The sequence below is a fragment of the Castor canadensis genome, chromosome 7 (genome assembly GCF_047511655.1).
Source record: "Castor canadensis chromosome 7, mCasCan1.hap1v2, whole genome shotgun sequence".
Taxonomy (NCBI): domain Eukaryota; kingdom Metazoa; phylum Chordata; class Mammalia; order Rodentia; family Castoridae; genus Castor; species Castor canadensis.
In genome coordinates, this window is record NC_133392.1 from 138,571,591 (window position 1) to 138,594,175 (window position 22,585).

A 22,585-nucleotide genomic window follows, 5' to 3' on the forward strand; every position below is an offset into this window, starting at 1 on the left:
AGCCATGTCCTTGGGAGCCATTTCCAAAATCTCTCCAACCCACCCACTCCTCTCCACCAGTCATAGCCACGAGCATCTCACCTCACCAGGAAGCAGCCTGCTTTGTTTGCAAACCCAGTGGGCCCAAGTTCAAATCTTGGTACCAACTCACCAGCTGTATGACCTTGGGCAAGTCGCTTTCCCACCCTCCAAGTAAGGGATTAGTAGCCCAGAGCCTAGGCCTGAGCCCACCTGCAGAGGGCCATGGAGGACTTCCAGGGGCAGGGGTAGGGGTAGGGGCAGCGAGGCCTGCCTTGGGTCTTAAAGGGTGAGTGGGAGTTAACCAGGCAAAGACGAAGTAGGGACATTCCAGCAGAAGCTATACCTTATGCAAAGGCCACAGGCAAGAAGCACACAGGGTGTGGGGAAGAGTACAAGTGTCCTGATGCCCACTGGGAGATGCGAGAAGAAGGTGATCCCTAAGGCCCAGGCTGGAGTCTGGACTTGTAGCAGTGAGTGACGGGACAGAATGTGTGGTTTGGAAAGACCCCTCTGTCTACCACATGTGGAAGACTCTGGAGAGGCCAAAAGGGAGATAGTAGGGGGCCCCATGCAGAGACCCTGGAGAAGGGAGCCCTTGAAGCAGGGGCTGTCTTGGTTGGGAGGAAAGGGGCCTGGTGACTTGGTAGAGCTGGAGGCCAGGAAGCATGCAGGCTGCCCCCACAACATAGCCTAGGAGGTCTCTGGACACTGATGCAGACAAACACGGTCACAGTGACATGCAGACAGACAGCACTAAACCCCAACATGGGACAGCCATAGACCTGTGGCCATAAGCAGGCACCAATGGGGACCCAACAACTGCCACAAGCATGAAGCCACAGCCACCAAGACAAGAGGCTGTGTCAGGAGGGGCACTTAGGGTATATAAGGTCTTAATCCCCCAAAGAACAACCCCTCATTGACAGATCGCAACCTGAAATCACAGGCTCCTTACCTAGAAGGTCCTTTCCCACTTGGTGAACTTCTACTCATCCTTCAAGACCCAGCTCAAGTGTTCCCTCTTCTACGGAGCTTTCCCTGAACCCCCAGTCAGTCACTTCCTCTGTGTTCCCAACAGCACCTTGTATATGGGAATAACAATAACAATAATAACAATAAAATGGCAGCTACCATTGAGTTTAAAACCTATGTGCTGAGTATGTTACGACTCAAGTCACTGAATCTTCCCCATGGCTCTATGAGATGTGCACTTAACAGAAGAAACTACAGTTCAAAGAGGTCAACAAACTTGCCCAAAGTCACACAGCTAGGAAGTGAGGGAGTTAAGATATCAAGCAGATCTGGTCCAGCCCTACAGAGCCAATTGTTTTTCTGATAACTAAGTGTCTTCCCCGCCAGAATCCTCACAGGTAGGGACTGTGCTCATTTGTCTAGGCCAGCATCTAGCTCAAGGAGGTCGGTCACTCACAATAGGCTGGGAACTGTGGCAGGAATATTTACAGCCATTAGTTTACTGCTATAACAGACCTATTGTACAGATGAGGAAACTGAGGTCCAAAGAGGTTAAGCAACTTGCCTTTAGGTTACAGAGCTGAGTCTGGATTTGAAAGCAGGTCTGGGCAGGGGGGTAGCCTCTGAGACCAGACCAGCAAACTCCAAAAAGGGGTGGAGGTGGGGACCAAGGAAGAAGTGCACCAGATGCCAGGCCCTGACACATGGGGAGGTTCAGACAGATGAACAAAAAGAGGGAGAGACGTCCAGGGTGGGTTGTAAGGACCTAGTCCACTGCCATGCAGGGGGAGCAGTTAAGCAACTCTGTCCCTCCCAAACCCTTGCCCATCCCACAGACATTAAAAAGTCAGATCTGCCCAGTGGCCACATGGGAAGTAGCTCCCAACAAAGCAAGTGGGAGAAAGCAGGGCTCACACCACCCGGACACTTTGATTACAGGAGGCAAAAATAAAAACCTGCGTCAGAAAAGCAAGCTGTGGGGAACCACGCCCAGGGGCAGGGCCAGAGCTGGTTTGGGTTTTTGTCTTTGTTTCTCTGATTTCCAAATTCTCAATAATGTCATTCAGTTGCTTTTACAATGACAACAATAAATTTATTCTTAAAAATTGAAAGAAGACTGTTGGTAGCCTGAGGGGGGATGGACGCGGGGTTTTGGAGGCAGGAGCGCAGGAAGGTCAGGCTGACCATGGACGCCCCACTGACAGCTTCATGCCAGGCCCTGCCAGTCCCATCCTCAGACATAGATGATTGAGGTGGGGGTGGGTGTCAGGAATGGCAGTCTGCTCTTGGCTGGGATTCCAGCTGGAGGGAAAAGAGGGTCTGTGCCCCTTCCCCTGCTCTGGTCTCAGCTATTCCAAAAGCCTCCCATGGGCTTTCCTGGTTTTACCCTCCTCCCCCACCCCACTCTCTTCCTGAAGTCACTGTGAACTATAAATCAGATCACCCTAGCCTGCTCAGATCCTTCCATGGCTTCCTACTTCCTTCTAGTCTGGACTCCTTAGGCCCCTGCTGACCCCTTTGACCTCACTGCTTGTTCTACTTCCATTTGTCCAGCCAGAATGACGGGTCTCCCTGTCCCCCACTGCTCCACTTCCCTTCTAGCCCTCTCACTTTCAAGCGGGCTACATCCTCTTCCTGGGGCTCTCTGCCCTCCCCATTTCACTGGCTACTTCCAACTTTTCCCTTGGGCCCCAGTTTAGGAGCCACTTCCTGGAAGCCTGCTCCACCTGGGCTCTGCTCCTTGTGTACCCTGCATTTCCATCATCAGAGCACTTCTCGCTCCACTTTTCTGACTGTTTCTCACCCATCTTTGCCACTAGGCATGCGTTCAGCCAGGGAAGGAGTCATTTACCTTTTAAGCCCTGCACAGGATTGGGTAAATGAAAGAATGAATGAATGCTTAGGCAAAAGGAACCAGAAGTGCCATTTCCTGGATAGAAGTAAGCCCCTTCCCTCCTCTGAGCCCCCTCCACCCTTACTGGCATTATGCTCCCTCTGTATCCCACTGTTGCCTGCTTCCTATACTTGAGCACTCTCTTCCTAACTGATCTGAAGAGGGCTGCGTGTGCTCTGTAAGACCTAGCAGACCCCAAAAGAATTGTGAACAGCTAGCAAACATGGCCAATGGTTCTACTTCCCTAGCAGTAAAAAGTATATGAATCTCATCTGTCAAAAGAGCAAAAAGAAGTAAGAAAATGGTAACACCCAATACTGGCAAGGATATTGTGAGATTGGCACACCTATGCATTATCAGTGGGAGTTTAAACTGGAACAATCATTTCTGAAAACAGTCTGGCCAAGATGTGTCAAGAGCTCTAAAAATATTCAGACTTCCTAGCCTAGTGATCCCATTCTTGGTCATCCAAACCTAGAAAATAACCCAAAGACAGACAAAGTTACACGCACTAAGCTATTTGCTTCAGTGGTTTTTTACAATAGCAAAGACTTGGAACATCCCCACGGGGAGATGGCTCTGTAAATCATGATCCTCAGTAACATAGCCTATCGCTATTGATAACAGCCAGGGCTGCTGGCACTGTCACAACTCATTTAACACTCTTGTCAACCTACCAGGAATCAAGGCACACAGGGATTAGGGAGCTTGGCCCAAGTCAAGCAATGCTATGGGATTCAGATCCAGACCACTGGGCTCTGCAGCCCAGACTTCCCAATCTTGACAAGGGGGTCACTCTTGACAAGATAGGGGTCAAAAACACCCTGCATGCTAGGTATGGTGGTTCATGCCTATAATCCCATCACTTCAGAGACTGAGGCAGGAGGATCAAGAGTTCAAGGCCAGCCTGGGTAACACAGCTAGACCCTGTCTCAAAAAACAAAAAAGGTTCAAAAAAAGAAAAAATAAATAATAAAAAAAAATTAAAAAACAAAAAAGGCACCTTGAGTCATTTAGAAAATACAACAGTTGGGGAAAAGGGGAAGACAAAGAAATTTTATGTATAAATAGAGCAATGACATCTATATAAAAACTGAGTGCCAAGAGAAAAGAGGGTTGGAAAACACCCAAATGTTAACAGTGGGGGTGTTTGACTTATTTCATTTCCCTATTTCATGGCTTTTCTTCAGGGTGACTAGGTGATAGTTTTAAGTAATATATACTACTTGAACCACTCTGCCAGCCCTTTCTTTCTTTTTTTTTTTTTGTATTGAGTATTTTCAAGATAGGGTCTCACAAACTATTTGCCTAGGCCAGCCTTGAATCCTCTTGATCTGCTTCCTGAGTAGGAGGATTACAGGTGTAACCAACCAACACCCAGCCCCTTTAAGTAATATTTTTAATAGAACTAAGTCTTCAGCAAGCCTTGACAAAGCCTGGCCACGGTCCCTCAAACTTGTGGGTTTACCAAGGGAGGGCTAGGACTTGCTCAAAGTCCCTCAAGGCCCAAGCCTCACCCTCAACCCCAGTCAGGAGAGCAGTCAGGGACTCCCGTCCCAGCACACTGAAAATTCTTCTTGGGCTCCCACTGCTTTTGGGGTACAGTACTAATTCTACAGCAGGACACCTAAGGCCTTTGCCAAAAAGGCTGTGCTGGCCACATGCATCCCAAATGGCACCCCCAATATACCTATCCTCCATCCCCATACCTCCTGCAGGTCCCCACACAAGCTGCCCTCATGTGGCAGCCTGTGCCACCCATCTGGGGGCCTCCCAGTGGAACTCTGCCATCAGATCTCAGCTCTAGCGTTGCCCCTTGGCTGGATGGCCAGTTACTTCTCTGACCAGCCCCCAGGTAAGCTGTGAGCTCGAGGGCAGGCTGCTCGAGGGTAATGCTCCTCAAACCCCCACTGAGCTCCACAGCCCTGAGGCTCTTCCCTCAGGTCTCAGCTTAGAGGCAATATTCTGACCTTTCCCCAGGAACTCAGTCACCCTGTTATACACTCCCAGGCCCCCTGCCTCCTCCCGTCTCCCCATCAGCCACAACCCACAAGAACAGTGCTTGGCAGCCAGAGCCAAGCACTGGCCACACATGGGAGGGGCTCAGGTGTCTAGTACACTCCTGTTCTCAATAAGCCTCTGAGAGAAGCACTGAGAGGATGGATCTTTTCATCCAAGGGAGTCAGAGGGTTGGGGAGAGCATTCCTGGCAGAGGGCCAGCATGGGGGAAAGCATGGCAAACTGCTAGCTTCCAGGGAGAACAAGTGCAAAGACCTGGAGGCAGGGAGGCATACAACAGCATGTTTGGCTGGAGTGGGCAAAGTGCAGAAATTCACAATGGAGGCAGGGTTAGTGGCTGGAGCAGTTCATACAGGGACCAAGCCCCAGGCCAAGGTGCCTGGATAAAAGGCTTGGGGGAGGGGGCTGAGCAGAGGAGAGATGTGGGCAAGGTTTCCAACAGGTCCGTATGGAAACAGAAGGATGGCCTATAGCGGACAAGGAGGAGACTGCAAGAGAGAAAAGCTGAAGTTTCCCATCATCTCATCTTCTTGAGACACCCCCCCACCCCCTCACCCCACCCCTGGCTCAAAGTCAACCTCCCACGGCCCCTCTGCCCTCCGCATGTCCCCACTCCATGCAGCCTAGAGCCCCAGCTGCTGCGCCCACCCCACCCCCAAGACCAGGCCAGCCTTAGAAACCGGCTCCTGGGAACTTCCTGTGAGGCACGAGGCCCCCGAGGGTCCTGGATCCAATTAGGCTGGGTTTCCGCAGCCCTGTGGGGCTGGGAAGGGCTGTTTTCATTGTGATGGCGGAGCTGATCCTAGTGGGAAGGGGCTGCTGGCTGCGCCTGGTTTGTGGGAGTTGCTGCCCTATCCCTTCCTGACCCTCCATCTTTTCATCCTCTGGGACCCCAATCTACCACCACCCAGAGACACCTGGCAGTAGATGGTCTCTGGGCTCAATGTCCTCAGGCTGTGAACACAGGCCCCTTTCTACTTCCAGCTTTCCTGGGGAGCCCCAGCCCCCACCCCAGCAGGAAAGGAACTCCTGCCAACCCAGAATGAGGATGAGAATGACAGAGACCAAGCACTTCCTCCAGCCAGGCACCTTAGATGCTGAGTGGGAATCTCACTCGACTCCTATCACCCTGGTGAAGTAGGTGCTGTGAGCACTTTGAAGTACGGCACACACGCAGAGGGTGCTTAGAATATACATGGACAGCTTACTTCTTAACAGCACATGTCCAGGACACCTAAGGACCTTCTCCCCAGGTCCCTTCTCCACTACAGTCCAGTCCAGCCCACCCCAAAGCTCCCCCCACTCCCAGCTTCTGTGGTAACCTCTATCTTATCTGGGATCAGAAATGAGGCTCAGAACAGTTCTAATCTGCCCAAGGTCATGCACGGGTGAAGGCCAAGGGAGCGGAACCTTCTGGCAAGCCCACTTCCTTAATGGGCCTCAGTTTCCTCATCTAGGAAATGAAGGGGCTCAATTAAAATTTCCCAGCCTGGGTCCCTGGGCCCTCACAGTTGCAATGTGGCAATTTGGGGGGTTACAAGTGCAGTTCTGGAACCAGATAGCTCAGGCTTGGGCCTAAGTCTCATCTATAAACTGGGATGGTTACATGAGCTAACATGTTCACAGCTTTAGGACGGTGCCTGGCACAGAAGAGCTCCTTGAGTGTATTAGCTGCTGTTGGTAGATCAGTCCTAGAGGCCCTACCAATAATCTGAAGATTTGAGTGGAAATCCAACCAACTCATCAGATTTCACTAGGGTGGGAGAGGGGTTGCTCTGGGTGGCTCTCAGGAACCCCAGGGGCTTTTCTGATGAGAGCAGAACTCTAGCTCTGGTATTAATTCAACAAAAAGTCTGACTGCTGAACTTGGGCCCTGGCCTGCCCCAGAAGCTTTCCAGACAGGTCCAAGGAGTCCTTGGCTGGGATCCTCTGGCAGGTGGTCATAAGCCCTTCCCACTCAGTAAGTATCTCAGGTCTCCTAGCAGGCAGTCTACAGAGCAAGGCAGGCAGGATTTGGACCTGGGTGGAGGTCAGCAGATGCGATGGGCCCTGAGCAAGGCAAGGTGGCTAAGAGAAGGCTGGCTAGTCAAAGAGAGGAACCAGGAATGCTAGACGGTCATATGGGGAGGGGGTGGGGAGACAGGCCAGGGAAGACGTACCATAATCTCTGCCAAAGTAGGCCTCCAACCCACATCTACATCGTTCACACCTTCCCCAAGTCTGTACTGCCACCTCCACATTCCTGCCTCAGGTCTTTGCCCAGGCTTTTCCAATTGCCTAGAATGCCTTTCACCTGGGAAACATCAGGAGTCACCTTCTCCCTACCATGTCTCCCTCCTCCCCACCACCATCACCACCCGTGGTGGTAAATCTGATGGGCTTCTTAGATAACCATGCATGTATGGTTCTTTTTTGTGTAATACATCTCCCCGACCAGGGTGAGGACTACATCAGTTTTCTTTACCCCTACCCTCAGTATCTGAAATACAGTAAACGCTCAAGAAACACTGCTGAACTGAATGCAGATGAGATGGAAATGAGCTGCCTGCTCATTTCATTCAGGCAGACCCCAACAGGGAGTGGACACACGTGAGTGCAAGGAGTGCATGAGAGATTGTGTGCAAAGCCCAGAATGTGAGGCCTCATTCTCACTGGTGTAAATGAACACATCTATGCAAGACGCGCCTACAAGTAAAACTGCATGCACACAGGTGTGCAATCTGCAGGTGCCAGGGTATGGACACATGTTCCTGTGTGGTGTGCTGTGTATGTGGACACACACTCCAGCAGACAGGCCTCCCATACACTTGGCTCATGGAGGTTCACGTCAGAACATCTGGGGTAGTATTTCTGAAATAGCAGGGGAGCACCCCAAACTGACAAAGATGGGGGAAAGGGTAGGGTCAGGAGTGGTAGTAGAATAGTTGACTGTGTGAATATGTAAAAATGTGTGTGCACACCCCAGTACAGTGTCCCCCAGAGAAACCTAGAACCTGTCTGGCTAGACAGTCCCCTCAGGACACTGAAGTCTTTGACCAAAGCCCAGAGAAAATCCTCCAAGGAAATCCTTGTGGCCACATGGGTGAGGCAGGTACACGGACTCCCTAGGCCCCAGAGCAAAATTGTCAGCTTGACCCTTATCTGCTAAACACATTACTCAGCCATCTCCCCAAGTCCTACCCAGTCTCCAAAGCCCAGCTCCAGCCCTAAGTTCCAGAGAGCCATCCCCACCACCAGAGCCCCAACCTACCTCCACCACAGCCAGCTTCCAAAGCATCACCCAATGTCTAGGCACTGCCCTGTGTGCCCAGGAATGTTGTCATACGGTAGAGGCTAGACAACCTTGTTAGCACCTGGGGAGTGGAAGCCCACAGGCAAAGCCTTGGCAGGGGCGGTGCATGTGGCCTTGGGCAAGAACTCTTCTCCCTCTCCCCCTCCCCCATCTCCCCAATGGGAAAAAGAGGTTTGGCTAGATGATCTGAGTCCACCTCCAACAGTGCACAACTTCAGATCTTCTGAAGAAGCATCATCAGATACAGACTTTATCAGAGAGGTGAGTGTGTCTCCTTTCCCCAGGTGCACTATGCCCATCCACATAGCCTGGACAAGCGCCAGCATGGTGCTGCAAAAATACCAGGAGCTCAGGAAATACCAAACATTCAGGCGGTCTCTGTGCCCCTGTCCATTCTACAATCAACACTGTGACCCCAGGCTACCTGACCCAGGGGGCTCACAACCCAGTGGGGAGAAAGAGGCTACCCGAAGCCATGAAACCACAAGGCCAAAACACTGGGAAACCAGAACTCCAACATCACTCACTTCCCAGGTATTATTCACAGGGGGTGTGCAGCACTTTCTACTTTGTGAAGAGGAAAATCTTCCTAGCAATGAAACCTGTCTGACCACTGGTGGCTAGGGACTTGGGGAGGAAGGAGCTCTCTAGAGGGGTTATCAAGATGTGGGAAGGGGGTTCCTGCTCTGTGCAGGGATCCTAAGAAGTCCCAAAGTGCTGGGTTCCAGTCCCAGGAAATGTCCCACCACCCAGTAACCCAATCTTTCCACGCCTTAGTTTCTTCATCTGCAAAATCAGGGTAAGAAGAATGAAGACTAAATACACCCATCTTTATACAGCCTTGTAGAACATGGTGTGGCACAAAATGAGCACTCTGTGTCACTACATAAGTAAGGCAGTGAGAGTCCACTTTGTAAGATCCTAAATCTAAAATCAGATAGGCAAAAACCTATGTGTCCAAGGTTCAGCACTGGAAAGCTGCTCAGAAGCTAAGATTCTGGGATTGGAAGAGGCTGGGATTCTTAGATTCCATGATTTAATCATCTCATTATTTTCTAACCCTGAGTCTCCCAGGGGACGAAGACAGACTTCATGGTAACTTCACCTCCCAGGCACTGTCAGGCCACCAGGGGTGCTGCTGTACCTGGACTCCCCAGGCCTGCCTCACCTCTGCTAAAGCTTCAGCCACACCTTGCTGGAAGCTTGCATGGAGGTGAAGTATGTGCAAGTAGTGTAGCCAGCAAGAAGTGCAAATGGCCAACCAAACAAGATGATTTCAGATACCAAGACACAAAAGAAAATGTGACAGAGTATGACAGTGGGAAGTAGTTTAGAGCAAATGGTCAGGGAAGCCCCTCTGAGATGGTCCCATTCAGACAGTGCCAGACATGTAAAGATTCAGGCAAAAACATCCCTGGAGAGGGAATGTGTAAAGACCCCGGCAACAGGCTTTGTAAATTTGAGGTGCAGAGAGAAGTCAGAATGGCTGGAGGTGGTGAGATTCAGAGCAGGGCAGGGAAGCTGAGGTTGAAAAGTAGGCAGGGTCTGGACCTTGTCAGCACAGAAAGACTTTGGATTTTTTTCCCCTCCTAAATGTCCAAGGAAGAGCGAAAGAATTTCAGCAGGGGAAGGACAAGAAAATGCAGGGGTCTCAAAGACCCCAGATCATTTGGCTTTCTGAAACCACGACCCTGGTTCACTAAGTCAACACAGGGCCTAGGAAGGAAATCAACAATCCTAATAGTCAGTGTATATACCTAGAACTCCTACCACACACCTGGCAAGGGGGAGCGCATCACAGATGCTATGTTGTCAGTCCTAACAATCTGTGAGAAATTCATAGACTACCCCCATTTTAGAGATGAGGAAACCGAGGCTCAGAGAGAGAAAGAATGTACTCAAAGCCATGTGACACCAATGGAACTTGAGCTTAGGATCCAGGCCCACCACTGTAACAGTCTATGAAACTCCTATTCTAAAACCCCTCCCTGGGGTCTCACACAGGCACTTGGTGAAGCTCACACAGCTCAGGCTAGTGCTTTGTGTACCTCCGGTCTCAGCTCTGCTTTCTTGTTGGCTTTAGTGCCCCAATGGACTGCATCTGTACCTATTGCTGTGCAACCTGAACTGAATAAGCCAGGTGATGGATTGATGGATGGATAGCTAGATGGATGGATGGTTAGAAAGACAAACCACTGAAATGGATAACCAATAAACTAATGAATGGATAATAAAGGAATAAATGAATGATCTAGCAATGAATGAATAAGCCCATCGACAGCAAGAATAATGACTGAATGGAGAGAGGCAAAACAAGAAGTGCCTACCCAGGCAAGGGCCAGGGCCAGGCTGGCTTCAGACCCAGGCCATGCTTCACTCACACACCAGCTTCCTCCTTTCCACCAGGGACCTGTTTGCCCCTGGGACAAACCCATTTCTCCACCAAGTGTGACCATTATTCTCCAGCCCTGTCACCAGCTAGCAGGCCCAGTGGAGCCTGGCAGTGGTAGAGTGGTTCACCATCCGTCTGAGTCTCACAGAAGAAAGGCAACCAGAGACCAGGCTCCGAGCCTAGCAGGGACCGTAATCACTGGGTGACTTTCAGCCAATGGCTCCCCCTCTGTGAATCCAAATAACCTCCAGGGGCCTTTCCATCTGCTGACATTCTTTGGAGTGAGGGGTGGCCCTCTGGATTTTTACAGTCACTGGGGTCAGCAGAAGAATTCAAAAGACAGACCAAAAATTATTAGAGTCCTATCCACAAGCACTGAAGGCTGACTAAGAAAGGTCCACACGAGGAGTCTACAGACCTAAGTTTAAGCCCTCTCTGCCACTGTCCAACATCTCCAAGTCTCAGTTTCCTACATGTTACAATGGGCTCAACTGTCCCCATCTGAACATTTCACTCCAGCTGAGTTTCCAGGAGGGACTGAAGTGACAGCAACCATATACAACACTGGGCAAACTGTGAAGTTTGATTCCCCAAGGAAGGATTATGACGGTGGGAATCAGGGGTGCTGAAAGGGACACACTGTCCCATTTCTGTCCAGTTCTGTCCAAAACAAACCTTCCAAGTGTGAGGGCCCCCAGTGGAGAACAGTGGAGAGCCCAGTGGTGGCAGTCTGGACATCTGGGTCCCCAGCTCAGCTCTCCTCTTCCCTGGCAGTGTGACTTTGGGCAAGTCACTTCCTCTCCCTCTGGACCTCAGTTTCTCCCTCTATTAACTGGCTGGCTTGGTACCTTTTGACCCAGGCATGACTAGCTCTACGGCACTAACCCCTGCTGTCCTTAGGGAGCTCACACAGTCCAGTGGAGCCAGGAGTGAGACTGAAGGGCTCCCCACCAGGAAATGGGGAGACAGGGGCTAAACAGACCCAGAGCAGAGTTTAGGGCTTTCCCAAGACAGACAGACTTTCCCAACAGAGGAAAGGCCAGACCCAGCCCTGGGTCTCCTTGGGCAGTACCAGCCACTCCGGATTTTGTGGGCCTGGTGTTTGAACCCCTCTGCAGCCCACAGAGCCAGCAGGTCCTGACCTGTCCAGCCAGATACTTCAGGAACTCAAGCCAAGTCCAAACGGTCTCCAATTCAGGAGCCTCAGGGTGTCAGGCAGGGGTGTCAGGTAAGAGTGCACAAAGGGGAGAGGCCCAAACTACAGGGGGGCTAGCAAACCTGCCACCCCTTATCACCAGACAGGACCCACTGGGCTGCAGGTCTGCACCCTGCCAAAAGCCCACCACCAAGGGTATTCACCACCAGATGCTACCTTTGGGGCCACAGGTCAGGATGGGGTTCTCCCAGCTGCAGTCAGCCAAGCACACTTCCCCAAAGGGGTGGTGTCCTCCCCTAAAAAAAAACTCTGCTTAGGGCAAGATTCCTGCCTACCAAGGGGCCTTGGCCACCCATGAAGGAGCAAGGCCACCCCCACACACAGCTCCTGAAGGTTCCACACTGCTGGAGGGCAGGGTGGTGAGAGAGCAGGATTATTTCCTCATGCTGGGAGTCTTGGGGAGAAACCCTGGGTCCCTCTTGGTCCCTAGTACTAACCAGCCTTCTCCCCAAAATCTGAAAACATAGTTCCTTGCAATGTCCCTTTTGCAGATCCCTTTCCAAAAGACTCCCTGTTCCCCAAAACTCCCATCCACAACCATCTACATTGTCACCCCTCCACCACCACCACCCCGCACAGCTCTGAAGAAACCGGCAGTTAACTTTTCCCAAAAACCCTGCAAAGGCGGTTAGCTGGGGGGAGAAATGGGCCCCAAGATCCTTGCAGCTGCATCTTACCGCCTTCAAAAAAAAAAAAAAAAAAAGCTTAAAAAAAAAAAAAACTTTAGGAGTTAACTTTAAAAATCCCAGCCCTCCCCCCGAAATCACCCGGCAGCCTCCCCCCCCCTTTTTTTTTCTTTAAAGTGCAATTGCATTGTGTCTCACCTCCCCGAAAGGCTCGCGGCTCTCGCCAAAGAAAAGGAAAAAAGCCAACCCTTCGGGTGCCCCCTCTGCTTCCAGCCGCCTCTCCCACATTCTCAGACAGTTTTATTAAAATTTTCAGACAAAAGAAAAACAAAAATGGCAGCCTGGCTTATTTTTAAAACAGGACAGGGACGCCATATTCTGCAGATCTGCAAAAAAACGGAGAAATCGGGCACTGGCCGCTCCACCGGGCCGGCTGCAAAGTGCGCGAACCGCGCGGTTTGCAATCCGTTTATTTGCATTAAGCCCCATGAATCATTGTTTACCGGGGAATTGCAGCAGGTTTGAATAGCCCGGCTTAAGAAAACACACGCCACACACACCACACACACACGCACCACACACACGCACACACGCACACACACACGCGCGCACACTCGGAGACCAGCCCCAGACACGCCGCCGGGGACACCCGCGCCGCCGCCGCCCCGGGGCCGGGCCCGAGGCGCAGGCAGCCCCGGGCCCTCGGAGCGCCCGGGCCCGCGCTGACAGCGCCCGCGCCCGGCCCGGCCCCCGCCCGCAACTCGGCGCAACTTTCCCGCGGGCGGGCGGGCGCCGCCGCCGCCGAGCCCGCTCCCCGCGCGCCCCGGGCCCGCACGGACCTGGCTGTGCTGGCGGCGCTCCGGGACGCGGCCGCAGCCCCGCGCCCGGCGGCCCGAGCAGGGCCGGGCTGGGGCTCCGGCTCCGGCTCCGGCTCGGTGCGGAGCGGCGCGCAAACCTTCCGGGTCGCCTGCTGTTCACTTCTGGGTTCTGCAAGCGCCGAGGCGGCGGCGGCGGCGGCGGCGGCGGCGGCGGCGGCGGGAGGCTGGGTCTGCAGCGCCGCGCGGCCCCCCGTGCGCTCGGCGAGCCCCCGCGCCAGGCGCCCGGCTCCGGGGGTGGGGGGGGCCGCGTCGGGCCCCCGCCTCTCCGCTGTGCAGTCCGCCCGGCCCCGGGGCTCCGGCGAGTGGGCAGCGCCCGGCGCTGGCGACGGCGCGAGGGGAGGGGGCCGGCGGGGCGGGGGCGGGCCGCGCGCTGGGGGCCCCGATCGGGCCCCGGGGCCTCGTCTCGCGCTCGCCGCCGCCGCCGCCGCCTCGCAAAGTTGCGCGGCGGCCCCCGCCCGCGCCGCGCCGGAGGCAGAACCACAAAGGAACTCCTCGCCCCCCTCCGCCCGCCCGAGCCGCGTGGGGAGGGCACCGGCGCCCGGCCCTAGGACAGCCCCTTCCCCAGCGCGGGGGCTCCCGGGGCCCCGGCGGCCGCAGCCATTGTCCCGCCCAGACTCAGCCGCCTCGCCACCCCCCTCCCGGGTGACGGTGGGCAGGGGACCCAGGCCTGGTGGTCCACGACTCTGACCCGGCCGAGCCCGCGCGATACCAGGCTGCCCTTGGGGTCTCCCTCTAAGACAGCAGGCCGGCTGGAGGGGGACCCCCAGAATGGACCCTCACACCTGATCACAAACGATCGTGCTCAAAATCCAAGCCGAGATTTTTCTTTCTTTCTTTTTTTTTTTTTTTCTTTTTCTTTTTGAAAGACAAGGACATGGGGGTGGGGAGCAGAAGTTTGCACAGGCCAGGCCACCGCTTCCTGGCCTTGGGCCTGAACCCCAACCGACTGGGCGGCCTGAAGCTGGCGGCGGCTCTTCTCGAAGTCTATTAGAGGTGGCACCGGCTGTCCCCCAGCTCCAGACCTCAGAGCCATCTGCGTGACTCCTCCTCCCGCCTCACCCTCCCCAGCCAATCAGTCACCAAGTCCTTTTGATTCGGCCTCCTGGCCTGTGTCAGCTTCAAACTTCACTTCTACCTGAGGAGGGTATGTTCCTGCTTCCTTTCACTGGACTAGGTTCCTAGGCACACCACCATCCAGTCTCTAGGCCAGGATAAATCAGGTCTGGCCCTACTCTCAGGGGGTACCCAGTCTTCAGGGAAGGACAGACACATAAAAAAATCATCTCCTCCCCAGGGAAGCCTTTCCCAATGCAGCAAAAATTTACTGAGGACCTACTAAGCACCAGACACTGTGCTGGCTAGCTGGGAGCACAGCTATAAACAAGTAAGACAAAGTCCTTGTCCTCAGGGAGTTTCCAGTCTAGCACACAATGGCAAACACTGGGTGCAACTGGAGGACAGGACCCATAAAAGGGCATTTATCCTTAAGCCTCAAGCCCCAAGCACAGTGCCTGGTACAGGACAGAGGCACAGTAAAGGACACGTGGCATAACTTAGATGGAATTACAAGACATGGTGTGAGAACTCAGAGGAGACCACTCTTTTTTTCCAGAGAGGTAGGGGTGGTTTTCAAAAAGTGGCTCTGGGGTAAGCCAAGTGGGGAAGAAGGAAGGCTCTCCTTTTTTTCCAGAAGTAAGGGTGGCAAAAGCACCAACCCATCGTTGAGAAGTTCCATGAGATAATACACCAATAAATGGAAGTGAAAAGACAAATCCCCTGTGCAGAAGAATTCCAAATTATTTGTGTACTCGGGAGGGAGCATAGCTCTCTACTCCTTAGCTGTGGTCTGTTCATAGTAACTTCCAAAGAACACAGTGTTAAAAGAATGGGGAAAGAGTGATCTTACAGTGGAAAATCTGACAACTACTACTACTATAGCCAAGGGAGCAAGGCCAGTATCGATAGTCATGAGTCCAGTTGATAGTATGTATGCTTGATCTTATGTGATAAACATGACATGTCTTCACTCTGTCTTCCTCCCATTAACCCACTAGCCCTAGACTCACCATGACAAACTCCACTAGTAGAGTATCCAATGGAATACCTGACTAATACCCTTCAAAACTGTCAGGATCATCAAAACCAAGGAAAGTCTGAGAAACTGGTCATAGCACAGAGGAGCCTGAAGGGACATGACAGCTAATTGGAATATACTGGAACAGAAAAAGGAAATCTAAATAAACCAGGACTTTAGTTGATAATAATATATCAATAAAAGTACCCAGCAATAAGTGTAACAAATTATAAGAAATAGTAAGTAACAAAGACTTATAATAAAAAACTGGTGAGTGACAGTACAGGGGAAACCTCTGTAATATCATCTCAATTTTTTCTGTGAATCTAAATATACCCTGAAAAAATAAAATCAATAAGAAAAACTCTTTCAAAAATGTACTGACCATAGCACTGTTGAGCTGTTCAGTTAAATAATGCTTATCACAGCACCTAATATCGTCAATGCCCTCAAAAGTTATTGTCATCATTGCCTTCAGCACTTAAGCAAAGGCATGAGTTTAGGGCAGGTGGTGAAGGAGATAAAATCCTGAAGATCTTTGGGACCTTTGGAAGGGATTTGTGGGGGTCAGGTAACATTACCTGCCCTATCTCTACATCACCAGTCTCTCCTCTTGCCACCTAGAAAGCTGTTCTCCAGCCAGCCAAGGTGAGTGCCATCCCAGACCTTGCCCTCTCCCTTCTATAAGGCCTTTGCACATGCTGTTCCCTCTGCCTGGAACACCCTCTCTTGCTCTTTCATCTCATCTTTCCTGGCCACTTTCAACTCATCCTTCAGGTCTTAGTTTAGTCATTCTCTTAAAATGCCTTCCAGGACCTTCTAGGGTGCCATTAATATGGTCTGAATGGACCATGTATCATGAGATGCTGGAAGCCATGGGTGGACACTCTCAGCAATTTGCCACTGTCATCCATCTCCTCTCCCCGAAATCCAGGCATTCTGGGTGCTTCTCTGTCCCTGAACACACTGTGCACCTTAGTGTCTCTCAGCCTTTGCTCAGGCTCCTCCCTCTGCCTAGGAATCTCTGTCCTTTTTCCCAATTCTTGTAACAAACACCAAGGCTCAACTCAGACATCATTTCCTCCATGAAGCCATTCTAGACCCTCTTCATGGAAAGAGGTGCCTTCCTCTGGTTCCCCCAGATCTCCATGATTCTCTGGCCTCGCTGCTGGCAAATCACTTACCATGGTGATCAGAATAAGTGCTTGCGAAATGAATGGAGCAGTGATGTGACGGACAGCAAGCTCACGCTCATCCTCCAAGTCTGCAAATCTTCCTTTCTGCCCTCTAGGAAGCCTTCCCTGGCTGACATCTCTCCCATTTAACTTTTACCATCCCTAACTTTTCACAGCCCCTAACTGTATTCTAACAACAAGGTAAATAAAGTGTTTATCCCTTGGATCAAAGTAAGTTCTTTGACAAATGAATTATGTCTTACATTTTCTATTTTTTCATTCATTCAGCAAGTATTCACAAAGCACCTACTCAGACACCTCAGCAGGGTCCATGAACAAGTCCCCAGACCTGGGTTAACCAAACTAAACTGCAGTAACAATGAACTCCAACCTCAGGGAAGAAACACAACAGTTTTCTGCTTGCTTGTGCCACATGCCCACATGGGTCCTCTGCTCTAGTTACTCAGGGACCTAGGCTGACAAGTCCCTGCCTTCTTGGAGCTAACTTCGCTGGAATTTGTGGCCTCAATTACCATGGTGGGAGAGGAGAGTAGATAATTGTGCATGGGTTTTTCACTGCTCCCACTTGGTGATCATGGTATCCTCCTTGCCAAGTAAGTATCACTGTTTCCACTTGGAAGTAATGCATACCTCTTCTCACCATCCATTGGCCAAAACTAGTCACATGGCCCTGCCCTACTGCAAAGGAGATTGGGAAATAGAGTCCCTTGGGAAAAAGAAGTGGACATCAGTGATGTGGGCGAACTCTCCAAAAGTCTGTTCCAGGTGACAGAATTTAGCACAGAATTCCATTAGCAATTATTTATTTAGGTCTTGTAAGGAGACAAAGGAGAGGTTTAAAGTATCTGGAGAGTAAGAAAAGATCAGGGAGAGCTTCCCAGAGGAAGGGAGATTTATACTGGCACTAGGGAAGAACTGAGGGATAGTGTTTCTGGCAGAGAGAACATGGAAGGGACAGAAAGGACAGTAGCACTGGAGTAGAATGAGGGGCTATGAAATGACACTGAGAGATGGATGTTCTACATGGGCTTAAGAAGTTAAGGGTTTAAGATTTTAGTTTAAGAGCAGTAGGATCATGGGAAGACAGCACTTAAGTGAAGAAGTTATCCATGGTCTGAGTTCTCCCCAAAAGGCCCATGTGGCCACTGGGGAGAGAATGAACTGGAACCAGGTAAAGTGGGGAGACTTTCAAAGTCTTCCACATGAAGGTTAGTGATGGCTTGGAACTCAGTGCCATTGGCAGAGGTGGGGAAAAGTAAATAAATATGGGACCCTTCAAGAACTCAGTGATTTATATATCCGGGACAGTGATTTATAGATCTGCGGAGTGAGAAAGCAGGAGGCATCTGGGGGGCTCCTGGGTTCTACAGCCCACAGCACAAGGCTGGCTTTATTACACTGTCTCCTGAGCATGTTCACAGTGGGACCTGGATGCCAAGAGAGTCCTGTCTCCCTTTCTCTGCCCATGAGTCAAGCCAGCCACTGTCTTGTTCCTCAAGGTGGGGTATGCCTTCCATCAGAACTAGAAACAACCTTGAACACCAGCACCGGTGCTTTCTACCCGGACCTCCAAAGTAGTCCTGAGAAAGAGGCTGGCAGAAATATTGTTCCTGTTTCACAGTGGGGAAACTGAGGCCCATAGACTTCAGTCAGCCTCTAGGTGAGGTCTAGAGCTTTTTGACTGCAATGCATGCTGCATAGTGGGTGCTACATGGTATTGACTGAATGGGTGGTTAAGTGAATGAATGAGGGAGGATATGAGCTCTCTGCCCATTCACCCTCTTCCCCTTTGTGCATCTGTTCCTCTGGAGGAGGCTCTAGCATTGAGCTGGCAGATCAGGCTACAGAGACCCTCAGAGCTGGGTTTGAGCCACTTAGAGGCTGGTATTTTGAGGCATGTCTTCCCTCTTTCTGAGCCTCAGTTTTCTCAGGTGCAAATTAAGCATGTTAATACCTCCCTCACAGGGAAGGTATTAAGAGAGAATGAGCAGGTTAGGCCACAGTCATGTGGCCAGCTGGGCTTCAGGGGCTTGCTCCAGCCTCAGCCTCAACCTCAAGTTTGCAAATCTTCCCTGAGGACAGCAGCCACACTTCCCTGCCCAGGAGTTTCACAGGAACTTCCCATCTCTAGCTCCAAGTTACACAGAGAGAGTGGCATTTCATCCCAAACTGGTCACTCAGCCTTGCTAGGGCGGTGACAAAACTTACGTAACATCTTTGTGAAAACCAATCTCTCTGTCCTCTCCTTTCTATTTTCTTGGAGAGTGAGGCAGAGAGGGAGAATCATCTACCATTTTCTCAGAATAACTTTGGCCCTCTGTAAAGAGAAGTTGTCCATGACCTGCAGTAGGTTGGCACCTGATGACCTGGACTGGCACTGAGCAGAGAGAGAGAGAGTAAAATCTGAGGAAATCTTGGGGACACCATTGGATTTCCACAAGACATGAAATGGGAAATTCCAGTCAACTGCGATCACATGTCAAAGAACTAGGAGTACGGGCCCTAAACAGGAAGACTCCTGTGACTGACTAGCAAAGTCTGTTATGAGCAGCAACATCCCAGAGGTGACATCCTAGAGGCCAGCCTAATTAAGGGACTCCAGGTCTATAATTCTGCTTAGTGTTTTCTTAGCCAGAGGGTAAATCCTCTGTCTTAGTCATCTCTTGTGTGTCTGCCAGCAGTAGTGATCTGGGGTTGGGAATGGAGGGGTGGTAGAAGAAAGGGCAAGAGGGCAGAGACAGGACATATGACTCGAGGCAGGGCAGAACATGTGACTCCAGGTCCCAACTCTGTTAAATCCCTGAGCAAGCCAGGGCAAGCCATGTTGCACCTCTAGGGTTCAACTTCTTCACCTGAGAAATGGACCAGTAGTTGGGCATGGTTGAGCATACCTGTAGTCTGAGCTAATTCAGAGGTGCAAGCAGGAGGATCATGAGTTAGAATCCATCCAGGCAAAAAGGTAGCAAGACCCTGTCTCAAAAACACAAAAACACAAAATGGCTGGGAATATAGCTCAGTGGTAGAGCACTTACCTAGAATGCATGAGGCTCTGGGTTCAATCCCCAGTGCTAAAAAAAAAGTTGATTGTATTGGGGCAAACTATGAGGCAAGAGCACCAGAACTTTCAGGTCATTTACTCAGGGTCCAAATCTTGGTTCCCATGAGATTTAGGAGCTGAAGGAGGCTCAGTGTCCGTCTAGTAATGCTTACTTCACAGGGTAAGAAGTAGTACACAATACCACCTGCAAGTACTTGCTATGAGCAAGGTACTCCTGGGCTTCCATGAACGAGGTCTCACCCAGAGAAAGAACATCCAGCACAGTGCCCAGGCCACGGTCAGGGCTCCAGGAGGGGAAATCCCCTTTCTCACGTGGGCTCTAAGGACCTCCTGGGCATGGAGCAGCTAGATCATCTACAAATCACCTTTGGAAGGTAAGGCTACAGGTAGTGACCACACGCAGCCCTTCCCCCAGCTGGACCCAACTCTTCCAATCGGCTGCACAGCAGATCTGCACCCAGCTCCCTTTTATGGCTGGCCTGGGGGCTGCCAGAGGAAAAGGGCAGAAGTGCCATAATGAAAGGGCAGACAATTACTTTCCCTTATAATTACCAGCTGCAGTAATTAAATAATAATAGCCTTGTGTATGTAGCCCTGAGAGCTCAAAGCAGCCCACATCATAACATCTGGTTCTCGTCCCTTCTGCCACTAATGGAATGCCCGCAGAATAGGGACAGAATAGGGAAATTGAGGTAGAGAGGAATCAGGCCAGCCACCCTAAGTCACGAGCAAATCTGTATGCCATTTAGGGAAAAGTTCCTAAATGACTCAGAGGCCAGGCAGGGTGACTCAAGCCTGTAATCCTAGCTACGCTGGAGGTAGAGATCCAGGTTCGAGGCCATGGGGGGAGAGAAGGGTTGCAAGACCCTATCTCGACCAATAGCTGGATTTGGTGGTGCACATGTCATCCCAGCTACACAGGGAAGCACAAATAAGAGGATGTGGTCCAGATCAGCCTGGGCACAAAAGCAAGATTTTATCTCAAAAATAACCAAAATAAAAAGGCTGGTGGAGTGGTTCAAGTGGTAGAGCACCTACCACTGTATTCAATCCACTGTACTGTTAAAAAAAAAAAAAAAAGGAAAAAAAGAAAGAAATGACTCAGAGTGGCAGACAACAGGGGGCTGTGTGACCAGCTCCACTGCTCACAAGTCACAGGTCAAGTGGTTCACTCATCTCTCCAAGTCCCATGTTCCCATCTGTGAAATACAATGGAGCCAACATTTGACCTGCCACAAGTCTAGTATTTTAGGCTTTAATCTGTTCATACATAATCAGAGCTGAGGGGGTGTGACTCAAGTGGGAGAGCATCTGCCTAGCAAGTAGAAGGTCCTGAGTGCAAATTCCAGTACCACCCAAAAAAAACCCCATAATTACAGGCAATTCTTTTTGCACGATTTGGAGTATAAGAAACAGAAATCCATCTCAGGGTAGCAAGCAGCAGGAAAAGCATGTTACTCAGTCACAGAATCCAAAGAAGGGTTGGACAACAAACTGTGAAAACAGGTCTCAGAGAGATAGTTTGGAAAGTACCCCACAGGCCCATCTCTAAAGGCTTGGACCCCAGCCCGGTACTCTTGGGAGGTGGTTGGAAACTTTTTTGTGGGGGGGGATGGGACTGTTTTGGTTTTCTTTTGCTCTGTACTAATGTTTGAACTAAGGGCCTTGTACTTGCTAGGCAGGCAATCTACCACTTGAGCCACACCACCAGCCCAGGACTGTAGCTTGAACTCAGGGCTTCACACTTGCAAAGCAGGTGCTTTACCACTTGAGCCACACCTCCAGTTCATTTTACTCTAGCTATTTTAAGGATGTGGGGGTCTCACAAACTATTTGCACAGGCTGGTCTGGAACTACAATCCTGCTGATCTCAGCCTCCCAAGTAGCTAGGATTACAGGCATGAGCCACCAGCACCCGACAGTTGGAAACTTTAAGGCGTGGGGCCTAGTAAGAGGGCTTTGGTCATTGGGAGCATATGTTGGAAGAGGCTATTGACAACCCACCCCTTTCTCCCTCTCTATTTTCATGTCATGGCCATGAAGTGAAAAGCTTTTTGCTCTGCTACGTGCTCCCATCATGCTGTGCTTCCTTGCCACAGGCTCAAAAGCAACTGGGCCATCGGGCTATGAACTAGAACCTGCAGAACTGTGAGCCAAATAAACCTTTTCTCTTTATCTGTTGATTTATCTCAGGTACCAACAGCAGCTCCAGCAGCTGCAGTTCAGAGCCTTAACCGCCAGAGAATAATCTTCCTTCATTGGCCTAGTTTGAGTCAGGTGACCACCCTTGTACTAATCAGCTACTGCCAGCAGGGCAGTGTCTGTAATGTCCTCTGGGAACTTCAGGGCTGAAGTAAGAGAAGGGGCATGGCCCAGAGAAAGTGGTGTCCCTAGATGATAACAATAATAGTCATTCACTAAAACAAAGGCTTAGTATGTGGACTGCAGAACAGTGAAGGAAAATGCCAGAAGTCACCAGGAATGCAGAAACACCCAGTTCACCCAGAAGGGGGAGAGCTATAGGCAAGCAGGCTTGACTTCAGACTCCAGCCCTCAGAGCTGGGTACCCAGTGCTGGTGGAGCATCCTCTCTGCAGGCTACTCTGTAGAGAGCAGCCACTCCAGGCTTCTCCATGGCCTAAGTGACATGCCCCATGCATGGACATGGGTTGATGCTGTCGGCCAGGCCCCTCTTTTCTGGGGTAGCAGCATCTCCCTTCTTTGGGGATGACCCTAGTGGGCGCTAGCGGGTCACATAACCCAAGCCAGGCCAATCACAATCCTTCCCCTAGACTTTCCTTGGAGCCACCCAAGGCCATAGCCCCAGAAGAAGCCATCTGAGAGGACAGAGAGGGGAGCAGCAGTCCCCTGCCTGGTCCTAGCCACTTGAGTTTGGCCTTTTCCTTGGTTTGGCTACAGTGAGCCAAATTTCCCTTTGGGCAGGTGTT

General features: G+C 51.2%; 1 protein-coding gene across 7 annotated transcripts in view; it reads right to left on the minus strand.

Moving 5' to 3' along the window:
• The window catches only part of Znf362 (zinc finger protein 362), a 36,341-nt gene extending 22,036 nt beyond the window's left edge, over positions 1–14,305 (minus strand). The window contains exons 1-3 of one of the 7 annotated variants that reach the window (XM_074080648.1): positions 12,631–13,046; positions 11,963–12,042; positions 977–1,102 (exon numbers count right to left, since the gene is read on the minus strand). In XM_074080648.1, the coding sequence (XP_073936749.1) occupies positions 977–1,014 (38 nt within the window). In that variant the 5' untranslated portion in view covers positions 1,015–1,102; positions 11,963–12,042; positions 12,631–13,046. Of the gene's footprint in view, positions 1–976; positions 5,435–11,962; positions 12,490–12,630; positions 13,047–13,271; positions 13,406–14,092 lie in introns of those variants that run through there. The other 6 variants (XM_074080649.1, XM_074080650.1, XM_074080653.1 and 3 more) reach the window with 6 other exon arrangements.
• Between the last annotated feature and the right edge of the window lie 8,280 nt (positions 14,306–22,585).